Consider the following 17,016-nt stretch of genomic DNA (forward strand, 5'->3'; position numbering starts at 1 on the left):
TAACGTTAAACTTATTCTGTGTCAGTTGGAGGAGAAGCTGAAGGAGAAGGTGGATAAGACTCTGGTGGAGAGAATCAACCTGACTGGAGAGATGGACACCTTCAGCAAGTATGCACCAAATCCTAACCTTCACTATAGGGGCAACTTCTGCCAACTCAAAATGAACAACAGTTTAGGAGATAAAGTGGAGTAATTGGATGTGAAGTCCATGACTGTAAACTCTCTGCGTCGATCAGTGTGATTTCCAACAGTATCCAGTTGCTTGTTCAGGACCTGGACGCTGCCTGTGACCCTGCTCTCACTGCCATGAGCAAGGTGGGACACCCACTGCATTCCTCCCTCCCTCTTCTCCTCATGCTGTCATATTATATTATCACTTTCAACCATTCTCTCTTGGTCTCCCTCCCTCTAGATGCCATGGCAGAGTGTAGAGCATGTAGGTGACCAAAGTCCCTACGTGACGTCAGTCATCATGCACATCAAACAGAACGTCCCCATCATCAGAGAGAACCTGGCCTCCACACGAAAATACTTCACCCAGTTCTGCATCAAGTTCACCAAGTGAGTTACTACCCTCTTCACTGTTCGTCAATATGTGTGACGAAGACATGGTACTCCCATTGACAAGACAATTGATTTAGAAATTTTAGAAGAAATTGTCAGTGTTCAGAAATAAACTGAATTGATATTCTTTCTTGTCTTTTTTTCCCCCCTCAGCTCTTTTATTCCTAAATTCATCAACCACTTGTTCAGGTGTAAGCCTATCAGCATGGTGGGGGCTGAACAGGTAAACATACTAACCCTTTTATTTAATTAGCCTTTATCTAAGTAGAATTACGCTTACGGTCTCCGTAACAATACAAACGTTTTGACATTTGTTCGTTTGCTCCTGTAGCTAATAATTCAGCTAGTTTTATTGGTAACTTTTTTTTTTCTTTTTCTGCTTTGTTCTTCAGCTCCTCCTGGACACCCACTCCCTGAAGACAGTGTTGTTGGATCTGCCCTCTATAGGGTCTCAGGTGGTCCGCAAGGCCCCTGCCAGCTACACCAAGATAGTCGTGAAGGGGATGACTCGCGCTGAGATGATCCTCAAGGTGAGCCCTGTGACGCTAAAACGTAATTGAGTCCACAGATGCCGAGACGCAATAGTCCGGCATTCCATTGTGACACAGACATGGTCACCATCCACAGGGGATGCACAGCCCGACTGTGCACATCCCCAACCAACGCAGCTCCGCATACAAATCCTCTATTCATTTGAATGTGTTAAGTTGGAGAAATTGCATAAGCCGCACTGAGAATTCGAAAAGTATGAAAGGCAACAGTCCAATATTCTAGAACACTGCTGTGCGTACATCTACATGTTTTGGACTCTGATAGGCACTTCACACAACCATGCTACAATGTTACACTACAACCATGCTACAATGTTACACTACAACCATGCAACAATGTTACACTACAACCATGCAACAATGTTACACTACAACCATGCAACAATGTTACACTACAACCATGCAACAATGTTACACTACAACCATGCAGCAATGTTACACTACAACCATGCAGCAATGTTACACTACAACCATGCAGCAATGTTACACTACAACCATGCAGCAATGTTACACTACAACAATGTTACACTACAACCATGCAACAATGTTACACTACAACCATGCAACAATGTTACACTACAACCATGCTACAATGTTACACTACAATATTACACTACAATGTTACACTACAACCATGCTACAATGTTACACTACAACCATGCAACAATGTTACACTACAATGTTACACTACAACCATGTTACGATGTTACACTACAACCATGCTACAATGTTACACTACAATATTACACTACAATGTTACACTACAACCATGCTACGATGTTACACTACAACCATGCAACAATGTTACACTACAATATTACACTACAATGTTACACTACAACCATGCTACAATGTTACACTACAATATTACACTACAATGTTACACTACAACCATGCTACAATGTTACACTACAACCATGCAACAATGTTACACTACAACCATGTTACACTACAACCATGCGACAATGTTTATCTTTGACCATGCTACACCGTTTCTGTACAACCACAAAACAAAGTTTCACTACAGCCACTTCTACCTAATCCTACCACTTAATTGACCCTAAAACCTAACCTTAACCCACGCCTCAAGGGTAATCCTAACCATTAACCTCTACCCTTTAAATACACTGGCTTGGCTAAACATGATTATAACCACTGTTCATTCCTGTGTTTTGGCCTTTAACAATAGGTAACAATAAGACTAAATACTGGCTTTTGTCTAAATGTGTGCTGTTTGACTGCCGAGCCAAGTATGAACATTGTCTGACTTGACCAGATTATCAACTTATGTTTTATTTTAATTGAATAACTGCTTGTCTACAGGTTAATTATTTCTCTTTAACCCCACTAAGGAAAGGGTTTTATGACCAAGTTCCCATTAAGTAGCTAAGGAATAGGAGCTGAGCTGTGCCCCTGGGTTTTAATGAGAGAGACCGGAGAAGAAGGCAGGCTTTAAACACACATGGACGTGCTCATGCACAGTGTGTCAACCTGCTGGAGCCAAGAGGTGTGAGTGGTTAGGGAATGCAGGCATCCATGCGTATACTCACGCAAGCTCACATACGTCAGACATATGTATCCTTGTCTTGTCTCTTCTACAGAGTAAACACAGTCTGTGATTGGTTGACCTTGCCCCAGGGTTGGCCAATAGAATGCAGAAAGACAATGGCATGCACCTGTCTTCTCAGCCAAAACCCACCCATCCCTAGAGCCTATCCCCTCACCCTACCCTAGTCCAGTTACCCTGCCCCCAAGGCTTGTGACCCGATCCCAGAGGAAATTTTCCTCACCCCCTTGTTTCCCTCACACACACGAAGGAAGGCAGCCTTGATGTCTGTCTAATGGGCTTAATGGTCTGTTTTACTGGTCAGCTTGGGACCTGCTCTAATGGCCAGGCTGATCTGTATTAATGGTCAGCTTCGGACCTGCTCTAATGGCCAGGCTGATCTGTCTTAATGGTCAGCTTGGGACCTGCTCTAATGGCCAGGCTGATCTGTCTTAATGGTCAGCCTGGGACCTGCTCTAATGGCCAGGCTGATCTGTCTTAATGGTCAGCTTGGGACCTGCTCTAATGGCCAGGCTGATCTGTCTTAATGGTCAGCCTGGGACCTGCTCTAATGGCCAGGCTGATCTGTCTTAATGGTCAGCTTGGGACCTGCTCTAATGGCCAGGCTGATCTGTATTAATGGTCAGCCTGGGAACTGCTCTAATGGCCAGGCTGATCTGTCTTAATGGTCAGCTTGGGACCTGCTCTAATGGCCAGGCTGATCTGTCTTAATGGTCAGCCTGGGACCTGCTCTAATGGCCAGGCTGATCTGTCTTAATGGTCAGCCTGAGAACTGCTCTAATGGTCAGCCTGGGACCTGCTCTATCTTGCTCTCATTGTTTCCGCCTGTTATAGACCCCCCTCAGCTCCCAGCTGTGCCCTGGACACCATATGTGAATTGATTGCCCCCCATCTATCTTCAGATCTTGTACTGTTAGGTGACCTAAACTGGGATATGCTTAACATCCCGGCCGTCCTACAATCTAAGCTAGATGCCCTCAATCTCACACAAATTATCAAGGAACCCACCAGGTACAACCCTAAATCTGTAAACATGGGCACCCTCATAGATATTTTCCTGACCAACTTGCCCTACAAATACACCACCTCAGTGATCTCAGCGATCACTGCCTCATTGCCTGCATCCGTTATTGGTTCGCGGTCCAACGACCACCCCTCATCACTGTCAAACGCTCCCTAAAACACTTCTGCGAACAGGCCTTTCTAATCGACCTGGCCTGGGTATCCTGGAATGATATTGACCTCATTCGTCAGTAGAGGATGCATGGTTGTTCTTTAAAAGTAATTTCCTCACCATCTTAAATAAGCATGCCCCTTTCAAAAAATGTTGAACTAAGAACAGATATAGCCCCTGGTTCACTCCAGACCTGACTGCCCTCGACCAGCACAAAAACATCCTGTGGCATACTGCACTAGCATCGAATAGTCCCCGCGATATGCAACTTTTCAGGGAAGTCAGGAACCAATACAGTCAGTTAGGAAAGCAAAGGCTAGCTTTTTCAAACAAATGTGTATCCTGCAGCTCTAACTCCAAAAAGTTCTGGGACACTAAAGTCCATGGAGAATAAGAGCACCTCCTCCCAGCTGCCCACTGCACCGAGGCTAGGAAACACTGTCACCACCAATTAAATCCACGATAATCGAGAATTTCAATATGCATTTCTCTACGACCGGCCATGCTTTCCTCCTGGCTACCCAAACCCCGGCCAACAGCTCAACACCCCCCCACAGCTACTTGCCCAAGCCTCCCCAGCTTCTCCTTCACCCAAATGCAGATAGCAGATGTTCTGAAAGAGCTGCAAAACCTGGACCCGTACAAATCAGCTGGGCTAGACAATCTGGACCCTGTCTTTCTAAAATTATATTGCAACCCCTAGTACTAGTCTGTTAAACGTCTATTTCGTATCGTCCAAGATTCCCAAAGATTGGAAAGCTGCCGCGGTCAACCCCCTCTTCAAAGGGGGTGACACTCTAGACCCAAACTGTTACAGACCTATATCCATCCCTTCTTTGGACATTGTGTTAACAAACCTCCAAACAGGCTTCAATGGCATACAACACTCCTTCGGTGGCCTCCAACTGCTCTTAAACGCTAGTAAAACTAAATGCATGCTCTTCAACCAATCGCTGCCCGCACCTGCCCGCCCGACTAGCATCACTACTCTGGACGGTTCTGACTTAGAATATGTGGACAACTACAAATACCTAGGTGTCTGGCTAGACTGTAAACTCTCCTTCTAGACTCATATTAAGCATCTCCAATTCAAAATTAAATCTAGAATCAGCTTCCTATTTCGCAACAAAGCCTCCTTCACTCATGCTGCCAAACATACCCTCGTAAAACTGACTATCATACCGATCCTCGACTTCGGCGACGTCATTTACAAAATAGCCTCCAACACTCTACTCGGCAAACTGGATGCAGTCTATCACAGTGCCATCCATTTTGTCACCAAAGCCCCATATACCACCCACTACTGCGACCTGTATGCTCTCGTCGGCTGGCCCTCGCTACATATTCGTCACCAGACCCACTGGGTCCAGGTCATCTATAAGTCTTTGCTAGGTAAAGCTCCGCCTTATCTCAGTTCACTGGTCACCATAACAACACCCACCTGTAGCATGCGCTCCAGCAGGTATATCTCACTGGTCATCCCCAAAGCCAACACCTCCTTTGCCAGTTCTCTGCTGCCAATGACTGGAAAGAATTGCAAAAATCGCTGAAGTTGGAGACTTATATCTCCCTCACTAACTTTAAGCATCAGCTATTTGAGCAGCTCACCAATCGCTGCAGCTGTACACAGCCCATCTGTAAATAGCCCATCCAACTACCTACCTCATCACCATATTGTTTTTATTTACTTTTTTTGCTCTTTTGCACACCAGTATTTCTACTTGCACATCATCATCTGCACATATATCACTCCAGAGTTAATTTGCTAAATTGTAATTACTTTGCTAATATGGCCTATTTATTGCTTTACCTCCTTACTTCATTTGCACACACTGTATATAGATTTTTCTATTGTTATTGACTGTACTTTTGTTTATCCCATGTGTAACTCTTGTTGTTTTTTTGTCGCACTGCTTTGCTTTATCTTGGCCAGGTTGCAGTTGTAAATGAGAACTTGTTCTCAACTGGCCTACCTGGTTAAATAAAGGTGAAATAAATAAAAAATGCTACATCAGCCACAGCCATCAGAGCCATCAGGATGTCATCTATTCTGACCACAATCATTAGGACTACTGAAGATATAAGCATAGCCTCGTCTCCCTTTCTGTGTTTCTTGTCAAGATCATGTATCAGATGCTTTTATACCAAGGGACTTCTAGTTACCAGATATTCAGGATATGTGGCCCTACATTCAAAATGGTTTAGCGGCCTCTCCTCAGTGTCGACACCTGGGACGTGTATGGATGATTCCACATGTGAAGCACACAAGGCCGTTAGTCCATAGAGGAATGCCTTGAATGTGTTTACATACATTACAGTACCCGTCAAAAGTTGGGACACACCTACTCATTCTAGGGTTTTTCTTAATTTTTTACTATTTCTACATTGTAGAATAATAGTGAAGACATCAGAACTATGAAATAATACATATGGAATCATGTAGTAACCAAAAACGTGTTAAACAAATCAAAATATATTTAAGATTCTTCAAATAGCCACCCTTTGCCTTGATGACAGCTTTGCTCACTCTTGACATTCTCTCAACCAGCTTCATAAGATAGTCACCTGGAATGCTTTTCCAACCGTTTTGAAGGAGTTCCCACATACAGTGCCTTCAAAGTATAACAATACAGCCTTATTCTAAAATTGATTAAATAAAAATCCTCATCTATACACAATACCCCATAATGACAGTGAAAACAGGTTTTGGCCAATTTTAGCACATTTATACAAAATAATAAACATACCTTATTTACATAAGTATTTAAACCTTTTTCTATGAGACTTGAAATTCAGCTCAGGTGCATCCGGTTTCCAATGATCATCCTTGAGATGTTTCTACAACTTGATTGGAGTCCACCTGTGGTAAATTCAATTGATTGGACATGATTTGGTACACACCTGTCTATATTAGTTTTGATGTCTTCACTATTCTACAATGTAGAAAATAGGAAAAATGAAGAAAAACCCTTGAATGGGTAGGTGTGTCAACTTTTGACTGGTACTGTACATTCCCCTTTGTCTGCCGCCCATTACTCTGTGTGTGTGTGTGTGTGTGTGTGTGTGTGTGTGTGTGTGTGTGTGTGTGTGTGTGTGTAAGGCCTTGAACCGACATACAAGGCGTATAGAGTTGTTCTCTTCGATCTGGTGAGCAGTTCAGCCCTGGAAGTTGTGGTACCTATGTGCCTCTTAGGCAATTGTTTTATGTTGGGCCAGGCAGGGCCTATAGATGCTGAAAGTCTAGAGAAATGCATAGGCTCTGTCACACATGTTACCATATTTCCTATGTAGTGCACTACTTTTGACCAGAGCCCTAGTCCTTATCAATCCAAACACGGACTATTCCTGGTCGAATGTTTGTAGGATGTCCATGGATGATCAAAGTAAAGGTTATGGTGATGATGACTGTGATAAAGTAGTTTCGGCTGTTTGAGTATAATAGTCTCCAAGTTTAGACCTGTTCTGGTGAGTCTGTCTGTAGGTTGTGTCTGTCTCTCAGGCTCAGGCAGCCCTCCTTGGCCCATGAGACGTGGCTGTTTTCCACGCTCTCCAGCCCTCTATCCACCAACCCCACCCCATCCCTCTCCCCCACCACCAGAGTTCTCTTCTGGGTAGTGGAAATGCTACAACACCCCTCCACCCCACCTACTTCTAGCCTGTGTGGGTTTTTTTTCGTTCTCGCTCGCTCTCCCTCATTTTTTTCTGATTTTACGAGCTAACTACAACAGTCCCTCCAGGCTTTCCCTGGGCCTCCCTCCAGGACAGTTGCTAAGTAAATCACTCAGTCCAGAGGGGAAGGAACCTCAAGAATTCCAGACAATCCACAGTGTTCTATGTTCTGTCTCTCTTTGGTTTCGCTCTTTTATATATTCTGGCCCACACCCCTTAGGCACAGAGAGGGGACGAGAGCGGTTGGTGAGTGAGAAATGTTTTGGGTAGAGAAAAGGAGGGGTGGAGGGGGTGCAATTCACAATTTTTTATTTAAAAAATATATATAAAAAATCTAAAAAATATGTATTTATTTTAGTTTTTTTATGTATAAAAAAAAAAAAAGTCAACCATGTTTGTCTGCCCGCTCTGTAGCAAGCCACTACAATCAGTCTCAATGCTATCTGATCCAGCTGTTCCTCTCCCTTTTCTCTCCTTCTCCCGATCTCTCTTGAAAGCAAAAAATAAATCCAACCTTCAGTATTTCACCTTATTATTTTTACTAATCTCCATTGCGATTTGCCCAACACTCAATCTCTCATTATAGCCCCAAATAATGACCGGTGAGGCGAATTCCCATCCACTCATGCGTGGAGTAGTTGGTGTGTAAAAAGAAGAGGGGTCAGGTCTCCTAAATATAGCCTTTCAGTAATATAGCCCAACAGTGCAGTCAGTGTGTGCTTCTATAATGGCACCCTATTCCCTATAAAAATCCCATAGGGCTCTTGTCAAAAGTAGTGCAGTATATAGGGAATAGAATGTTGTTTTGGAAGCAGTCAGTGTTATGTTTGGGCTTTGTTTGCAGCTTTAACCACTTGCACACTGTCTGGTCTGATAGTTGACTGACTCTGGGTCCTGTTTGTTCTTACGGGCCACACACACTTACCGTGCACACACAGTTTATGAATCTTGGTCGTCCCATCATGGCTCTTGGGAACGGGGGGGGTCTAAAAACCCCATGCTGTGCTTCAGTATTGAGATGTGAATGTATGCGCAACACTGATGTCTACTACCCACCCCACCCAGGTGGTCATGGCCCCCCATGAACCCTCCGTGGTGTTTGTGGATAACTACATCAAGCTCCTCGCTGATGGAAACCCAGAGACCTTCCAGAAAACTCTGGATATGAAGGTAAGGGCCACTTTGGTTGGGTCCACTTGTTTTGTCTTTCTCAATGACCTGTTTTCAACAGTTATCGCCTACTTCCTCTGACTCTGTTGTCTTGTTCTCTCTTGTTTTTTCCTCTTGCAATAACGTGTGTGTGTGTGTAGGGGTTGAAGCGCAGTGAGCAGAGCAGCATGTTGGAGCTCTTCAGACAGAGGTTACCCACTCCACCCTCAGGGGCCGACGGAGGCCCCTCTCTCTCCTTCAGCACCCCCACCCCCGAGCAGGAGAACTCGCGCATACGCAAACTGGAGAAGCTCATCAAAAAGAGACTATGAGCGTGCACACACACATCCCTATACCACACAAAATATTCCAGTAATTCATCTCAAATACTTTTTTTTCTTGCTCTGTTCAATTATAACAGAGAATTGCAGGCAGAGAAAAGACATGATTGTCTGATTTTTGTTAGGAGCATTAATGACCCTAATGATTTCAAAGTCAACTGTCGAATTATGAAGAAATTTCCTCAGCTGCAGAGCTGTTGGCACGTATTACTCATTTACTTCTGTATTTCTTTTCTGCTTCTCTTTTTATGACACTAAATACCCAAGCTTTGTAAATGTTAAATGTAGACTATATCATACACACACACTATGCATTTTAACAAAATGTGTTTGCACTTAAAGACTGAGCTATTAACTAAAAATGGTTTTAGGAGCAATTTGTTGCCGCTTTGGCACCTATCCTCCCAGTCCCAGACTGAGAACAAGGAACTTCAATGCGTTTGAAGCTAACGTTTTCAGAATGTTCTAACTCTTTCAAAATGTTCTCCACTTCTCCAGTCCTGTGCCTTTGTGTGTTTCTCTTGGTTCCCTGTTCAAGGGGAGGATGCAGTTAGTTAGGAGTTTGTATGTTTCCAGTGTCCCTTCACAACAGGAACACCCTCCAGGTGGATGGACCGCATCCCACCATGCATTGATGTCTCCATGTTCAGTGGTTAAGCCCCCAGGTCCAGGACAGAGAGGATCTTGGGATTTCCTATCTCCTCAATTAGACATGAGACAGTTTCTGTGCTTTTTGAAAATCCCCCATGAAATGAGAACCAGTCAAACCTTTTAACTCTGGCCCTTCGCCAGGAACTGTGTACACGTGTGAGATGTTAAGCATGTTCATTTATTTAAGCTCTATTTCCCTATGTAATTCCTTGCTGTAGAGTTCTCTGAGCGTTTTATAAATGTCAATCTGAAGTGTATGTATGTGTATATATATTAGTGAGGGAGAGTCGCAGTACTTTATAACAGAGGAACTCATGTTCACTGTTGTACAAGGATGCATTGTACAACATTATATTGATTTCTGTTTAAGATTTATTGTCTAAACCTTTTTTTATTTTCTGTTATTCCGGGCCTCTGTTTGACACTGACAGGCCTAGATTACCTGTCAATAAGAATGAAAACTTACCGACACTACCATTATGCTTGTTTACACTGAGCTGCACTGGGGTCGGAACGCAATCATGGTTACATTAAAACACAGTAAAATTGAAATACCGCTAGTTTTCCCGGAAAACATCCCTTTTCGTTCTCATGCTAGCTAGCAGTAGCCACTGCGCCCAGTTTGGAATGACAGTGTCAGCCAATCAGCTCCTTTATTGTTCAACGTGACGTGCCATTCCAAAATGGCTATGGTGGCTACTGCTAGCTAGCATGAGGATGGAAAGGGACGTTTTCTGGGAAAACTAGCAGTTTTTTGATAGAGCAGTGTGGATAAAGGTAAAATCTGGAGTACAGTGTCATATCTCTGCATTGAGGTATGTTTTCCAACCCATATCTCGCGCTGGCTCCACAGTGTGTGTAACCATGATTGTGATCTGACCCCAGTACAGCTCAAGCGTAACGGTAGGGTTGGTATCTTCTGGCAAGTTTTCATTATGATTGACAGGTAATCTAGGCCTGTCAGTGTCAAACAGAGGCCCGGAATAACAACAGAAAAGAAAAAGGTTTAGACAAATCTTCAACAAAAAAACACAATTTTGTACAACAGTGAACATGAGTTTGTCTGTTAGACAGGGAACTGAGGAGTTAGCACAATGATGCTAGTGCAGAAGAATATATTATTGAACACATAGTTGCTTTTCATACTGTCATTGAGCTAATTATTTCTACTGTTACTTGCTTCAGATAAAGTACTTATTGCATGTAACAGCAAATACTCTGGATCAATGATCCTTTGAAGTGGTTCATACATACAGGAACATATATTATTTGGTGGTGTAGCACAAGATAAGGATGGGGTCTGAAGAATGTGTCTATCGTCAAGTATCTATTCTAAATCATTGTGGTTGAGGCATGAACGATTGTTTTTGGATTTCATCCTTGGAAATCCTTATTCTCCCCAAGAGATAAATGTATGTATTAATATATTAATGCTTTTCATGTACACATTCATGCCTTTAGTTCATAAGAAGAAAAACATGTTACTTTGTATTGTCAGTAGGGGTAGGCCATCATTGTAAATAAGAATTTGTTCTTAACTGACTTGCCTAGTTAAAGGTTCAATTTAAAAAATAGGCTACTCTAGTGGCAACTGGTCAAAAACATGAATACTACAAGTGTGCCATGTTTTCCTTGTCGGAATGTTGTATCTCACACACACACACACCGCTCTCTATCCGAGTCCATAGATGTAATCATTAGTCCAAACATTGTTTTATTTATTTATATATATATATATATAATTGGACAAATTCAGGTAGGTCCCTACCCGTTTCGTTCAGTTCTCTCCCGTTTAAGAAATGTTTTGCAACAGAATCGGCCAAATGAATAGGTCCAGTTCAGTTTGAACTTTTACCAGGGTATTTTTATCAGGGGGAGAGGGCAAAAGGAGTTCCCATGTTTCGTTTTGTAGCCTTTCATTTTTCCTCCAATCAGAGGTCAGGGTGCGTTTGAAAGGCGTTTCCTTTTCTCTAGTTTACTGCAAAAAAAACTGAAACCGTTTTGAAGGGAGAGAAGTTTGAAGACAGGCAGGCGGGGACAATCTTCAGTGTCTTCTCATGTGTTCTTTTATACTTCAGTGCCCGTGACACATAGCTTGATTTCACTATTTTATTAACTTCAAGGCCAACGATTTATGTTGAATCTCTTTATTTCGAAGGGCAAAAACATATTGGGGGGAGAAATGTTCGTTGATTTATGGAGGATTTAAATAGCATGCAGTACAATTTGTCTAGACCTTAGCCTATTGCGAAGCAAGAGAAGTTGATGCAAGCCAATTGCCAACTTGCTTGATCATTGGGAAGGATCAATTGCATTCAAGGAAAGTCGCTTCTACGAATTGGAAATCAATTTTACCTAACGTTACAGTTCTGCAAACTCGTCGCGCAGTAGGGGTCGTTATTTTTTGACTCTTTTTGTAAAACAATGGTGGGCGGACTAAACTTGCTGAATGTATGTGACGACGAGCCACTGGACATGAGTTGCAAAGCCGAGCGGGGACTTGACAGCCCGGACTCCGGACTACCCCCCAGCCCCAGTCCGAGCCACTGGCTGCTGCCTGATTGCGGGGATAAAGGTGTCATAAGCCCCGTGTCTGAAGACGAGAGGACAGGGTCATCCTTGGTACGTAGGCTGTCGCACGTTTTACTACAATTGTTACAGTAACTGATAAAATCCCGCTATGAAATTGTAAGACAAAGTTGTTGCATTGTTAAAACATTGTTTCTGAAATAGTTTGCCTCTGAATACGTTTCCCTGCATGGCCCATAGTGAATCTGGGTCATGTCAATAGTAAATTGTGTCAGTAGCCTAAGCCAATCACATTTGCCACCTCCACCAAATATTTTCTCCTTATGCGAGTGCTGACTGTTGGCTGACTCTGCTTGCAGGTCCCTATTTTATCGATTGGATCTGTTCCTCAGCGGCACACGTTGTCCTACGGGGAGGGCATAGAACTTGATCCACTACCGTCCAAGGAAATACGGTATGCTGTTTTAAATGACTGCATGTAGGCTATGAATGTTTGTGTGTGTGTGGTTTGAAATTGGCTTAGCACTGTGTGCTGCATATGCCTCGCTATTGGTATAAATACCTTTTTTTTAAGAAATGTGGTGGAACACAGATCAAATGTTGCATTTTTTTTTTTTTACTTCTGTCAGACTGTGTAGGCCTCCTGTAGCCAAGTGTCTATTTCTTGGAGGTTTGCAGTGCTTGAAAACTTGCCGCATTCCAGTTCTAAAACGATATCTAGCTGAACATACAGTGAAATGACACTTGCCCAAACGTTGTCATTCCTAGATACACATCGTCTGTCCACTATGATTCAGAGCGTCACTTTATCCACGACGTGGCCATGCAGCCCAGAGGCCTGGGTCTGGAGAACTGCAGCCAGACGTTCCTGGCTGTCCCTCACAGCACCTGGAGACACTACAAGACCCAGCTAGACCTCCAGCCTCGCCAGCGGGGCCAGCATTTCCAGAGCACCACCATCGTCTACCCCAAGCACGCTCACACCATCTACACCACAGAGCTGAGCTACGACAGCCGCCGGCTAGCCAGGAGATTCTTGTCGAGCGTGGAGCTGGAGGCTGCTGACCGGAGAAGGCTACCCCATTGAGGTTAGGGGAAGGCTGGGCACGGCCTGAGGGAGAGGTCCCTGGGCCCTGTGGGGCCCAACCACCACATGGACACAGGTTACACAGTCTATTAGTTTAGATTGGTACTCAAATGTGGGCTACGATGCTTTCCAGTCTCAAGAGGAGGGCAGAAGATGGAAGCCATATCTCTAGATCTGGAGTATCAAACAAATAGCAGGGACATCTGAGTGAGGCTGCCATCTACCAAAGTGTTGATCCATTAGTAGCTAGTAAAGAGTTCTCTGGTATGTCAAAGTTGGATTCATTTTAACCAAGTGTTGAACTGTGGACAGACAGGTGATGGTGTACTGTATACTATCACCATGGAGGAACTTATAAACCAGATTTGGAAGTGAAGGATTGTTAGGGAAGTGTAGTCTGGACCATCACTGTCAACATTCTGTGTTTAGGCCTAACCATTGCAGTGGAGCTCAATGAACAATGATCCAACAATATTAGATTCTAAGGCAATAGTGGAGTTTCCATGTGATTTTTGTAAGCATTTACATTTGTAGACATGGGGAGTTGTCAAATTACTGTCTATGACTGGGCTTCAAGATGTCTTGTCAAATCATGGTATTATGGTGTATTTGTTGCACAATGTTACTTACCACAAGCAGAATATATATTCCTGGATAGTGTAACACCGAGCCATGTATAGAGATGTATGATCCTGGTGTAACACCAAACCCCATCTTAGTCTTGCCTAAACCAACATTGTCTACTGTAAGTATGGTCATGGAGCAGAAAGCCACAGCTTTTTTCATATTGTGTAAAAGAGTTGCAAATTACAGCAAGTTCTGTGTTGAAAGTTGGGACATTTTTTTTCCCACAGACCACTGCAAATTGAAGAAGTTTGTATTAGTTTGTAATAAGTAGCGAGAGATTATCCAATGTGTCATTATTGTTTTCAGTTATAACGTTTTAGTATTTTACTAATAGTGAAGTCTTGTTCTTACTAACACCTTATGGACTGTTCATAATCTTTGCCTATCCTCTTCTGGTTGCTTCCAGAGGTTTAATTTAGTTATGCATTTATTTGATGCTAATAAACTCCTTTTGGTAGCCTAATAGATTACTATTAGGCTACCAAACACAGGTAACTTCCCTCAAGGTCCTACAAGGATACACATCTAGAGAACCTGAACTGTCTTGAGATACCCAAAGGGCCTCATTGAAGTAAAATGATATTGCTTTTAAAGCTCTGTTTTTATAGCGTTTGTTTGAAATAAAGACCAACTGTTTTATATCAGATTTGAGAAGTGTAACAATTATTTGATATGTACTCCAATGCCATAAGCAAATTCAAAATAGTCTTATCAGAATTGTATCTTTTGGTTATCAACTAGGGATATGCCTTTTTTTAAATTGCCACTAGTTGAGTAAAGATGCAATTACAATGTTCCACCGTCTCAGATTGAGACCGCTATGCCATCTGCAGGATAGAGAAGGTGCTGCACATACTATTTAACTGCACATAAAACCTATAGATTTATTCATGTGAAAACAGCCCCACCTAGATATTGTGTGTAATGGCACCACTGCTCTCCAAGTGTCCCTTGAACAAGCCCAAGTAGTCTATCACCCCCTGCTGTGAGGCCAGGTACCGTTTCCTCCGGTTGGCCTTGTACACCTCTATCCTCTCTGCCTCGGCCACCGGATCCTCCAGAACTCCATCCCACCTCAGGCTCTCCGTGGCTGGGTCGTTCTGGCCAGCCTGGTCCCATGACAGTGGGGCTTGGTGGGTACCAGCGTCTGGCCCTGTCAACGTTTCCTCGTGTTTCATTGCCTCTCGCTGGGATTTATTGTTGCGGAGGCTGGTCAGACTTCTGGCCTTGGTCTTTTTGCTGTTGGAGCCCTTCAGGGTGGGTTTGGACCGTGTGGAGGAGCCTTTGACGACCTGTTGCTGCTCAGTATTGGTGAGTTTATCTGCTGTGAGTGCAGGCCGGCAAAGTGCAGGTTAATCTTAATTTGATACCAAAGTGTTTTGATTTCACAACACTCACTCAACACATTCTCCCCTTGCAGGTCACTTTAGACTGTCTCTCACATTTAGTGCCTTTTTAGCGACAGGGCAGGCAGTGTTTAAAAAAATATATATATAACGCTATAAACTATTCATTGTTTATTAAAGGTGCAACATGCAGAAATAACTCTGCCATTTCCTTTTTACTTAAATTCTAATAGTTCCCCTAATTTCCGTTTTTGACAACACAAGAAATGTATAGTGTTGAAAATCATTGTACCATCTAAACCGCTGTAAAATATCAATAACCAAAAATATTGTGTTTGAAGCTAGTGTACAAAACCGAAAGTAAAACACACAAACGAAACTTCAGAACAGGAAACAGAAATGGTGCACATAGAACATATCTACCGCTTTCTTTTTTTACCTTTTATTTTATCAGGGAGTCAGACTTGCTTTCAATGAGTATGACAGATCTATAACATTTCTATGCGAATTTGGTCGGGTCACCCAAAAAGTTACATATTGCAGCTACATATAACAAAATCTATGACAAAAACATAAATGATCCATGTTGGGGTTACTATGATAACGTTATGTGGTAAAACCGTTATGGGTAGGACTATAGTCCTACACTAGGCATTTAAAACTAGATTTTGTGAGCATCACCAAAACAAACCAACCTGCTGCATCATCGGAGTTTGAAGGCGAGCTCGGTCCTCTTCTCGTCGATCCTCTCTTCTTTTTCTTTCGCTTGCTGTCATTTGTAACGCTCACGTTGGTAGACATCAGAGCATCCTGGCTCCATACCGCCGTATCAACGTTTCTGCTGTGGTTCATTCTCTACCGATGCTTGGGCTAACGCGATACACCATCAAATTATTGATAGTTGATACATTGTGTCAACTGCTTTATATCGAAGGATACATAGGCCTACACTTTATAAAACGGTTACACCGGCGTGATGAATTGAAAAACGAGAACTTAATCAGATACTTTTAAGGTGTGCACTCCGATTCACTCTTCTCACATGGAACTTCTCCATGGAAACCGAAGGATCACCATTCCCAAATTCCTCGCGTTCGTCTGACCTATTCTAGAATGATTTCTATGAGTAGTACAGTAAAACTCGCGCGTGATACAAAGTATAAAACAAGACCCCATATGACGTGTCTGTGGGGGATCACGTGAGGAACTAGTGTTGCAGCGATTGATTACTGTAGCAACATTTTAACAACACTAGTTACCCACGTGATCTTTCACAGACACGAACCAATGAGACACGATCAAAACTATTCTGACGTCATATGGGGAGTGACTTTACTCTGACAAGTCTGGGCAAAAAATCCATTGTACAGTCGTGGCCAAAAGTTGAGAATGACACAAATATTAATTTTCACAAAGTCTGCTGCCTCAGTTTGTATGATGGCAATTTGCATAAACTCCAGAATGTTATGGAGAGTGATCAGATGAATTGCAATTAATTGCAAAGTCCCTCTGCCATGCAAATTAACTGAATCTCAAAAAACATTTCCACTGCATTTCAGGCCTGCCACAAAAGGACCAGCTGACATGTCAGTGTTTCTCTCGTTAACACAGGTGTGAGTGTTGACGAGGACAAGGCTGGAGATCACTCTGTCATGCTGATTGAGTTCGAATAACAGACTGGAAGCTTCAAAAGGAGGGTGGTGCTTGGAATCATTGTTCTTCCTCTGTCAACCATGGTTACCTGCAAGAAAACACGTGCCG

The 17,016-nt window shown here is 43.0% G+C and overlaps 3 protein-coding genes across 4 annotated transcripts in view; 2 read left to right on the plus strand and 1 right to left on the minus strand.

Annotated features, from left to right (window-relative positions):
- The window catches only part of LOC120028280 (vacuolar protein sorting-associated protein 53 homolog), a 29,603-nt gene extending 19,685 nt beyond the window's left edge, over positions 1–9,918 (plus strand). The window contains exons 16-22 of the mRNA XM_038973459.1: positions 26–108; positions 237–315; positions 413–561; positions 718–787; positions 957–1,094; positions 8,591–8,695; positions 8,836–9,918. Of these exons, the coding sequence (XP_038829387.1) occupies positions 26–108; positions 237–315; positions 413–561; positions 718–787; positions 957–1,094; positions 8,591–8,695; positions 8,836–9,006 (795 nt within the window). The 3' untranslated portion in view covers positions 9,007–9,918. The remainder of the gene's footprint in view (positions 1–25; positions 109–236; positions 316–412; positions 562–717; positions 788–956; positions 1,095–8,590; positions 8,696–8,835) is intronic.
- A 1,534-nt stretch (positions 9,919–11,452) lies between these two features.
- c34h17orf97 (chromosome 34 C17orf97 homolog) lies at positions 11,453–16,457 on the minus strand. 2 transcript variants are annotated; one of them, XM_038973463.1, is made up of 2 exons: positions 15,951–16,457; positions 11,453–15,230 (listed from the first exon to the last, which is right to left on the minus strand). In XM_038973463.1, the coding sequence occupies exons 1-2, from the start codon at positions 16,105–16,107 to the stop codon at positions 14,818–14,820; spliced, it is 570 nt and encodes a 189-aa protein (XP_038829391.1). In that variant the 5' UTR covers positions 16,108–16,457; the 3' UTR covers positions 11,453–14,817. The 2 variants fall into 2 exon arrangements, with proteins under 2 accessions (XP_038829391.1, XP_038829390.1); XM_038973462.1 differs by having other exon boundaries at positions 11,453–15,233.
- Positions 11,644–14,553, plus strand: LOC120028281 (refilin-B-like). Its single transcript, XM_038973460.1, has 3 exons — positions 11,644–12,288; positions 12,555–12,649; positions 12,964–14,553. Exons 1-3 carry the CDS (start codon positions 12,091–12,093, stop codon positions 13,280–13,282), a joined length of 612 nt encoding a protein of 203 aa, XP_038829388.1. The 5' UTR covers positions 11,644–12,090; the 3' UTR covers positions 13,283–14,553.
- Positions 16,458–17,016: the final 559 nt, after the last annotated feature.

This window comes from Salvelinus namaycush, chromosome 34 (genome assembly GCF_016432855.1).
Source record: "Salvelinus namaycush isolate Seneca chromosome 34, SaNama_1.0, whole genome shotgun sequence".
In the NCBI taxonomy this organism is placed as follows: domain Eukaryota; kingdom Metazoa; phylum Chordata; class Actinopteri; order Salmoniformes; family Salmonidae; genus Salvelinus; species Salvelinus namaycush.

Bases quoted from the DNA above. Each gene is read 5' to 3' on its own strand.
- LOC120028281 (XM_038973460.1), top strand. From the start codon at position 12,091: ATGGTGGGCGGACTAAACTTGCTGAATGTATGTGACGACGAGCCACTG. The intron at 12,289-12,554 runs GTACGTAGGCTG...CTCTGCTTGCAG, and splicing joins AGAGGACAGGGTCATCCTTG to GTCCCTATTTTATCGATTGG. The intron at 12,650-12,963 runs GTATGCTGTTTT...TGTCATTCCTAG, and splicing joins CTACCGTCCAAGGAAATACG to ATACACATCGTCTGTCCACT.
- c34h17orf97 (XM_038973462.1), bottom strand. From the start codon at position 16,107: ATGAACCACAGCAGAAACGTTGATACGGCGGTATGGAGCCAGGATGCT. The intron at 15,234-15,950 runs GTTGGTTTGTTT...CTGCACTCACAG, and splicing joins AAACTCCGATGATGCAGCAG to CAGATAAACTCACCAATACT.